The sequence below is a fragment of the Pyrus communis genome, chromosome 4, assembly GCF_963583255.1.
Source record: "Pyrus communis chromosome 4, drPyrComm1.1, whole genome shotgun sequence".
Classification (NCBI taxonomy): Eukaryota; Viridiplantae; Streptophyta; class Magnoliopsida; order Rosales; family Rosaceae; genus Pyrus; species Pyrus communis.
This window is the reverse complement of record NC_084806.1, coordinates 10,201,506-10,211,125: the sequence shown is the minus strand read 5'-3', so window position 1 is coordinate 10,211,125 and position 9,620 is coordinate 10,201,506. Positions and strand designations below refer to the sequence as shown.

The 9,620-nt window shown below is 35.4% G+C and overlaps 1 protein-coding gene across 1 annotated transcript; it reads right to left on the bottom strand.

Annotated features, from left to right (window-relative positions):
• Positions 1-321: 321 nt before the first annotated feature.
• On the bottom strand, positions 322-5,917 carry LOC137730869 (glyoxysomal fatty acid beta-oxidation multifunctional protein MFP-a-like). Its single transcript, XM_068469861.1, has 18 exons — positions 5,629-5,917; positions 5,319-5,390; positions 5,172-5,240; positions 5,015-5,068; positions 4,847-4,914; positions 4,680-4,761; positions 4,310-4,365; positions 3,888-4,190; positions 3,718-3,804; positions 3,064-3,238; positions 2,692-2,813; positions 2,429-2,592; positions 2,088-2,342; positions 1,853-1,974; positions 1,597-1,718; positions 1,307-1,455; positions 1,095-1,233; positions 322-640 (listed from the first exon to the last, which is right to left on the bottom strand). The coding sequence occupies exons 1-18, from the start codon at positions 5,729-5,731 to the stop codon at positions 605-607; spliced, it is 2,178 nt and encodes a 725-aa protein (XP_068325962.1). The 5' UTR covers positions 5,732-5,917; the 3' UTR covers positions 322-604.
• Positions 5,918-9,620: the final 3,703 nt, after the last annotated feature.

Below are 9,620 nucleotides of genomic sequence, written 5' to 3'. Positions count from 1 at the left end.
TCTTTTTTTTTTTTTTTTTTTTTTTATTTGGAACAAAAAAGGAATGTTAGTTACTTTCATCATCTTTTTCTACTCATTTTTCTCATTCAAATGTTGACACGTGAATTTCAAGCATGAAATTACATACTTTGGAAAACTAACAATTTTTGCTAACATTATCTAGCCTTTTCTTTCTTAATTAAGATTTAGAAATATAGTCTCGCTCTCGAGTAGTTGCCAAAACCCCACCAAGAAGTGCTTGAACGGTTGATCCAACATTATTTATGTTGAGAATGAATCGCACATTGATGAGAAAATGAATTTTGTATAGGCATATAAGTCTGAGAGAAAACAAAGAAAGTTCTTTTATATCAATTACTTGTTTACACAGTGACAACTTTCCCCTCTCAGGAAAGAAAAGCCAATGTGTGAACTAGATCTGAAGCATCCCTTATTCAAAAGATTATTATCCAAGCTATCAGGTGTTATTACACATCCTGCCATACCATACATCTCCTACATTATTCATTTGTTCCTGAGCCATCTAAAACATGGAAAGGAGAAGGATACTTGGGACTGAAGAAACCTGTAACCGTCGATCCCCCCCTGCAACCAGGAAACTTTCTTATAACCGAGATTTTGCTTGGTTTGACTGAGAACTCTGCAAGGGAGCAGTGGAAAGCGCTATTAGGCATGCAGAACGAGCAACATATACCAATAATATGCCATAATCAGTAATCTAATCCAGAAAATTCCACAATCCAAAGTCATTATTGGGTTCATGTTGCACAGTAACGTTCAGCTGTGCAATTCTGTGCATGTTAGAGGCTTACGGTTACCGCCGGGGGGGAGGGGGGGGGGGGTGGTGGGGGGAAGGGGAAATGTACGGGAATAATATAAGCCTCTTGGTTTTGATGGAACGTAATAGGCATGTAAGTTATAATAGAGTTCAGATTCGTAGCGTTGCTGAACCAGTCAATCACAAGCAGTTCAACCAAAAGCGTTGGCCCAATTTATAGCCTATTAAAGGCTTAGTATTTTTAAGATGCAACGCCAAGTCAATTCGGTATAATCAATGAAACTGCAGGCTAAACATAACAGTTCAGATTTCTTACCAGAGGAACCCCGTTTGCAGCTCTTTCAGCCAAATAGGCGCAAGGCTTGAAAAATTCACCATAAGTATTTGACCATTCCTCCAATCTTGAATATATGTACTTGGATCCAAGTAAATCAGCCCAGAACAAGAGACCTCCCCTAAACAGAAGTGCCCAAACAAGTTATTACACATCTTATGGCGTTTAAGGTATTCCCAACTATAAATACAAACCTGTATGGTGGGAAACCCATTCCCATGATTGCAGCAATATCAAGGTCGGCAGCTTTTACAGCAATGCCTTCAGCAAGCACCCGGCATGCCTCATTTACAACAGGGAAAAATATCATCTCCACTATGTCCTGTTCTGATAACTTCAGTAGCTGAGTTGAGATGTCACAAACTTGGGTCAGAATTGTTACTATTATAATTTATAATTCAGACGGTGTCAGCAATTGCATGAGGGAGATAGTGGGGGTGTGTGTGTGTGGGTGTGGGTGAGTGAGAGAGAGAGAAAGAGAGACCTTAGGATCTATGGAAACACCCGAAATGCTTCTTGACTTCTCAATATATCCTTTCAATTGAGGATCTGGGCTAGCTTTGCGCCTATCATCATAAGTATAGAACCCTTTTCGAGTAGTTTCACCTAAGACAATAAGAATGTAAGGAATCTATTCTCTTATGAAAAATACTTATGATCTGTGAGTATAACTGTATAAGTACAAAGTTGGTAAATAAATTTTCAACCAGCCAACTACAAGCCTAACAACAAATTATTACCTGCCCTCCCGTCCTCCTGCATCAAGGGGATAAGCATTGATTTATATGTCCGCTCAGGAAAGTTCACAACAAATTGCACGCCGGTTGCAATTGCCACGCCAAACCCAACCAGATCAGCCAATCTGAATGAAAATATAGGATATCAAACTCAGGTTAATGACAGAAAAAGGAAATTTTGTAGGAGGGAAAATGCAGGAACCACCAAATCATAAGTTTTCACAAAAGTATTACTGACCTGAATGGGCCCATAGGCATTCCGAATTTGGTGATTACCCTATCAATCTGATAAACATCAGCACCTCGTTCAACAAGTAAGAGAGCAGCTTGCGTATAAGGAAAGAACATTCTGTTCACAGCAAATCCTGTGCAATTCCCAACAACAACTGGTGTTTTCTTTATTCTCTTCCCAACTTCTAGCAAATCAACAATAACTTGGGGAGATGTCTGATTAGTACGAACAATTTCCAGAAGTGGCATGACATGTGCCGGGCTGAGCAGAGAGCACAATCAGTTCTCAAGTTAGCAATTTGAGGAAAAAAGAAAAAACCAGGACAAACAAACACTTCACAGTATTACCTAAAGAAATGGGCACCAATAATCCGATCATGAGACTTGGTCTTTTCTCCAATGAGATTCAAGTCGATTGTGGAAGTATTACTTGCAAGTATGCAGTGTTGTGGGCAATATTTTTCAAGATCAGCAAAAATCTGCTGCTTTAGAGAAACATTCTCAATAACGGCCTATTTCAAGCATAGAAGATGAATATGTCAGACCTTTTTCCCTATCTGCCAAAATAATATAAAAAGGGTGAACGAAATCGAACATGCTTTAATAATTACCTCTATGACCATATCTACATCTCTAAAGTTTTCATAATCCAGGACACCCTTAAGAAGAGAGACGGTCTTCTCAAACTTTTCTTGAGTCATTTTCCCTTTCTTGACACGGCTCTGCAGATTGGCTGAACCAGAAAAGTGACAACTTATAGCAGATTGCCATCACAAATACTTAACAACGAGCTGATATTATACACAGGAACAAATAATACGTATTTTATTTTAATTCTTACAAGAATAAAACTTTTAGAAGCATTGTTATTTGTTACTACACGTGTGAAAATAAATGAAAGATTAAGCTTTTAGAAGAAAATATCAATTTAAAATACAATACTAAAGTAGAACCTTAAATTCTAAAAGGACTTCTAGCCTCACCTCTGACTCTACCAATCCCAGCCTGCAAGAACTTATCGTTTACTTCTTTCAGGATCACTGGATAACCACTAAGAATCAATGCGGTAGTTATTCCAGACCCCATTAACCCTCCACCAATGACAGCAACCTTAGTCACTCGTCTAGGCATCAAACCACGATCAGTAACCCCAGGTACCTATATACAGTTATGAGACAACAATTCACGTATTAGAAAGTTATATCAAAGAAAATGTGGTTTTATGATAAGGCCAAATATCAGTTAGTAACCAATTTTACAATAATGCTCTCCTATGTTTGATCAATTAAAATTGTTACTCGGAAGTGCAATTCCAATTTTTAAGAGATGCGTGTTCTTCTGAATTTTCAACCAAAACTAGTTAAATTTTAGTTACTAAGGTATAAGTTCAACAAGCATGGCTAAAAAATTCCTTTAACTTCCTAAAAAGCAGCTAAACAACTAAGTATTGACCAAACTTAAACATCCACACAATCATCCTGCTTCAATAGGAATCAAAGATAGTTGAATTTGATAGAATTGTTTTCAAATTAACAGTAGGGAAATAAGTTAAAAGTTCATCATCCAGTTTAAATTCCATCACAGGATGCAGGTTGGTTATATAGTAGAGATGAATCAGGAAAAGTTGTGTGTCAAACCTTTGATGTTCCACGTTGAGCAAAGAAGACATGGACCAAGCTCTTGCAAGTGTCTGACTGCAGAAGTCCTTGAAATGATTCAGCCTCCTGAAATAGCCAGAAACTGTGTCTTACCATTGCACGTATATATGTTCGGCAAAATAAAAGAGAATATGGAAACAGATAAGGACCTTCCAAAGTCCAGACCGACCCCCAGAAGCTATACCCTCCTCAACAACATCAATGCAAACCAATGGGTGTTTGAGATTGGGAGCCTGCTTCCGGACTTGAGCTCTTGCAAATTTAAGTATTTCCCTAGCTTCTCCAAGGGGCTCTAACTTGTCGGTTTTGTGAAGACTAGCAACCCAAGGTCTTCTACGCTCCAAGATATCCAACACCCACTTACGTGCAGTGCTTACCAACTGATCAGGTGAAACAATAGCATCGACAAGGCCTAAATCATGAGCCTCTTCCCCTTTAACTGATTTTGATGTCTAATCGGGCATACACAAAAGGAAATGGGGGAGGGAATTTAATCAGTATTAATAAAGTCAGCATGCCAAAACTATACAAGATATTAAGATGTTTAGAAATGACCAAACGCACAACACACCAGCATCATCTCAAGTGCCTTTGAGATTCCAACAAGACGTGGAAGCCGTTGCGTTCCTGAGAAAATTCAGGTTCATGTGATTGCAATCTAAAATATGCAAGAATATCATATCAACAATGCCGATATGTCATATACATTCTGATATGATCCTGCAACTGTATTCTTTTTCTTTTCTCTTTTCATGGCCAGTAAGATGAGCTCACAGAACAGGGGACGGCCTCGGCCGCCAACCAGATGAATGCAGTATTTGACACAATGTCTCAGTAAAGTTTATTGATAACAAACCAGCTCTCTCATCTAAGCTTTCAACATGAAGGTATTTCAGTATTAAATTAAGATACTTAATCAATTCAAAAAACTGGAGTCATACCTCCAAAACCGGGAATGAGTCCAAGCTGCAGCTCGGGCAACCCTAATTGTGCAGTAGGAGTCGATATCCGGGCATGACATGCCTGACACAAGAACATAAAAATTTCATCAAACAAAATCCAGTATAAAAGCCTTCAGTCAAAACTCCAAAACAACTGCAACACATACCATTGCCACCTCCAAACCTCCCCCCAGTGCAAGGCCATCAATGGCAGCAACTGACGGTTTCCTTGCACCTGGAAAATCAAGCAACCCATCACAGGTCAATTCAAGCAATGCCGTTCTTGTAAAAGGGATATACAATAAGTAAAAGCACAAAACAAAACAGTTATTTACCTTCAAAAATGTCAGTGATTACCTCCACGGATATAAAACCGGGCTTCTGCTCCTCTGCAACACATAACCAGGGAGTTGGGAACTTAATAGACCATGTAGTGATGAAATACTATTTACTAGATCATTAAAATACAAACATGAAAAAAATTAAACATACGCTTCTGCCCCCCTTGGAGTCCACCGAAAGCAGAAATATCGAAACCACCCGAAAATTTTCCTTTAGCACCTGCTCCAACCAACATGATTTTCATTAGCAAACAGCCCCAGCTCTTGAAAAACGAAAACCAAATTGTGCCCCATATACCTGTTATAACAATTGCCTTCACATCATTTCTTCGCAAGGCCTCCTCATAACTGTCTTTCAAGCTGTACAACACTGAAACACAGAGAGGGAGAGGGGAATTAGTAGAATTTAAACACGTTTTGGTTAATGACTGTATACTTATTTGAATTAAATTATGGATCAAAGGATAAAAATTTCAGCTACCCAGTTAACTATTGAAACATATACAAATACTTGCAGAACATAAAACTGAAAACCCACAAAAATAAACAAATCAAAATCCCAAAAGATCAAAACTTGTGATTGGTAAAATTGGAGGGAAGGAAAGTACCATCGAACGAGAGGGAATTGACAGGTGGGTTGATGATGGTGATGAGAGCGACGCCGTCGGCTCCCACCTCCAGGACTGTCCGGCCCTTTCCGCTGCTGCCCATTTTCTGGATTGCAAATTACTACCACACACTCTCTCTCTCTGGTTCTGGATTTCAAGAGCTGATATTTTCTGTATTAATGGAGTCGTATAGGAGGTTGGGAAGTTTGATGGGTTCGTTGGCGTTTTAATTGTGATTGCTTGCTTGCGTATCGACTGTTTCACAATGACGTTTGGCAAGATTTGGAAGGAAACTCAGCTTGGCGGATTGGAAATAAAAAGTTAAATATAAGATTGTGTGTATGGATGAGCGAATGCGTTGCTTTACTCGCATTTCTGGGGAGGGGAACACCACGCTCATAATTTATTTATTTTTCTTTCATGAAATTATGTAAAATTATTAATAGGTATCTCAATTTAACTAATAAGAACAAGTGGCGTTTTACCACAATAGTGAAAAGAAGTTGAGTTTTTGCATGACGGTGTAAGTTTGGACCTCGTTAGTGGCTAATCTAACAAAATTCGTCGTTTACAAAAAATTTTAACCAACTAGAGTTATTAACGACTCCAATTTTGTAAAATAAATTGTGCTGGTTGTTAGCACCGTCTTCTCCTTCTTCTACAATACGTTATTATAGAATACTGCTTGTAATAAAAAAAAATAAAAATAAAAACGTTGTTCTCATAAGTGATGTTATATAAGTAAACCTTTATATGTGGAACTTAAGTATAATCAACCTAATATTTGAACTACGTGTAAGTATGAGAGATTAGAGTGATTACACTAATATAAACTCACGTAAATATGCAACACTTCCTTGCTGAGTTCGCCATAGAGATCAGAAAGCAAGAAACAATGTAATCACAATGGAACTAGGGTTTGCAGTAGCAGGTTTTACTGCAAGAACTTGTGGTGCATGAAGGGTTGTGCTCTTCTCTTCTCTGGGACTCAAAAATATTCTACAAGTGATGGAGATTGTATCAAAATGAACTGGCGTTCGAGAAGAGAGACCATGTAGCAGTTTTAATCGTGTACGGTCATAACTGCTCCATCCATCGTGGTTGCAGTTATCCCATGTTAAGCAAAGCTTTTAGCAAACACATTCTCTTAAGTTTAAGTGGTAGTTACTTCCCTTTTAAGTGTTTTATCATGATTAAAGGGGCAGTTTGATCCAGATCCAAAAAATTCACCTGTTTTCTGATTGGGTCCAATTTTATTTGATTTTTTATTACACCTATTTTGCCCCTTGAAAATAAAAAAATATTTAAATTCTTTATTTTTGAATTTAAAAAATTTAAAATTTGAATATTCAAATACCTTTATCTACCCATTTTCTAATTAAAAACATTTTAAAAACACATTACAACCAATCTTATAAGTTTATAAAAAATTAAAAGAAACGTTGTTGAGGTAGATAAAAAATTTGTGATGTAGGTAGATAATTTTAATTAATCTATGATATAGGTAGACTATGAATAAAAACCTATCATATAGATAGATAACACGAAATAATATGTGATATAGATAGACTAATGAGCAAAAACATATCGTATAGGTAGATAAAATACAATTAATCTATAACACAGGTAGAATAAACAAAATATACAAATAGATTCATTACAGAAATATATAATACAAGTAAATAAACAAAATATACAACATCTATCTTGCGGTTCTGTATTTTGAAGATGGGCTATGGACACGAGTTTTCCTCTACATAATCTTGTGTGATGTTATCGATTTCCACATAACTAGGATCTTCTTTGTTCTGGTTATAGAAAGGGTGAAACTTTTTTTTTTTTTTTTTTTTTGCTCGTTCTAGTTTCTATATGCTAGATCCCAACAGTGTACATTTTATACATCTTGACAACCACTATACTTGAATTTCATAAGGCGAATGAGTTGGTTTAGTATCCTGGATGTTGACTCGGATCCATCTACCTGGTTTGGAATTTGTTCAGCCCGAAGTTACCGGTTGTTTCAGTGTTGACAAGTTTTATTATTTCTGATTTTAGAGTAGTTGAGTCTCTATTACGTTAGGCTTGGCCTTTTCATTCCTTTTGAATTGAGACATTCTTATTGAGCAGAATGTTGGTTTCAATTTCTTTATGCCTGTGGGCTGTGGCTGTTTAATTTATCTTGGGAAGAGAACATTTTTCTGGAAATTTTAAAACTTGAAAGAAGAAGACTGAACAAGAAGGAAGGGGATTGGAGAACACAGCACAAATTGTATACGGGAGTTATGGAAGAAGAGATATACTTTAAAACTAATTCTACAAGTAGGGGATTATTTAAAGATAAATAATTAATTTCATAATACAAGTAAATCTAGAATTAAAGGATAATGTTAATAGAGGGGTAATTTTGACAAAAAAATGAAAATAAAATGATGTGGACAATGAGTCACTGGACTTAAATCAATAATTAAATAAAATTGGATTATATCTAGTAATTGCTTACAAATTTGAACTTATTTCAAGTTTTCCCTTTTTAATTCAGCGCCAAAATTTAATGAACAAAATCCAAAGATCAATGCTCAATCTGTATCTTTATAACAACGACTTAGAACATAACATCTTAACTAACATATATATAATATAGAACATAACATTTTAAGTAACACATATAAAATATAGAACATGACATTTTAACTAACATATATAAAATATGGCTCAGAATATATATTGTAAGGATTTCCGAGTCGTGTGAGTTGTAACAAAACCATATTATTGCATGTGTTATGAAGATTTAATGGACTTATATTATTTATGGACTTGTAATTTTTTATAAACTTATAAGATTGGTTGTAATGTGTTTTTAAAATGTTTTTAATTAGAAAATGGGTAGATAAAGGTATTTGAATATTCAAATTTTAAATTTTTTAAATTCAAAAATAAAGAATTTAAATATTTTTTTATTTTCAAGGGGCAAAATAGGTGTAATAAAAAATCAAATAAAATTGGATCCAATCAGAAAACAGGTGAATTTTTTGGACATGGATCAAACTGCCCCAATTAAAAATTCGTGAAATTTTAATTATTAAAATTAACACAATTGTATAGCAATTGGATCAAAATTCTAAAAATTAATACTCCAATTTTCTCATTTTATATCAAATATTGATACCACAAATTAATAGTTGTAATAGGAACACTGTATCGAAGTGATACAGTATAACAAACTCATAGTCTAATCCTACATGCATCTTATTATGGAGAGAGATCTCAAGTTATGGTCTCCCAGATAGTTAAAATTGTTAATATGGAGATGATAAATTAAATCGACCGGTTAAAATAGTTTTTAAAGTCAAATGTTTGCTAAACTAACAAAAATCTACCTAATGTTCGCGTAGAGGCTTCTTTAGAGCATCTTTATCAGTTGATAGAAGGTAAGAGCAAATATCATAATGTGTCTTCCAACCCAAAAAACCCTTTTCAGAAATTCAATAAGCCAAGAGCATCTCACTCGTTTCTAAAGAGCAAGTGCACTAAAATTACCCTTACTATTCATTCTAAGAGTACCTCCACCTTTGTGGAGGGCAAGAGCAATTAAACTTGCCTTTACTATTCACTTCATACATATTACAACCTGTTCATCCTACTTGTGCTTCTTTCTTTTTTTTTTTTTTTTTTTTTTTTTTTCATTTATGTCTTCATTTTCTCGTTTCTTGTGTGCGATTTTATTGTACGCACTAAATGCTCGATAAAATGCCTTAGTTGACAATTTTTGACAGTTTTTAACACTACTCTACAATTTCTTGTACCACTCTTGACAAGCCTCTACATGTCATAGTGTTCTTGACATATATTGGTATAAGCCTTCAATATATATTAGCAAAAATTGACATGTTCCTATCAGGTGCTTGACGAAATAATGTAATGAAATTTTTTTAGTCGAAATCATGACTCCATTATTTGAAAATTTTGGCTTTGCCAATGTCATGGTTATGTTT

Excerpts from the sequence above, each read along its gene's own strand:
- LOC137730869 (XM_068469861.1), bottom strand. The coding sequence starts at position 5,731 with ATGGGCAGCAGCGGAAAGGGCCGGACAGTCCTGGAGGTGGGAGCCGAC. Across the intron at positions 3,805-3,887 it reads GTCGGTCTGGACTTTGGAAG|GAGGCTGAATCATTTCAAGG; the intron begins GTCCTTATCTGT and ends TGGCTATTTCAG. Across the intron at positions 1,719-1,852 it reads GCAGGAGGACGGGAGGGCAG|GTGAAACTACTCGAAAAGGG; the intron begins GTAATAATTTGT and ends TTATTGTCTTAG.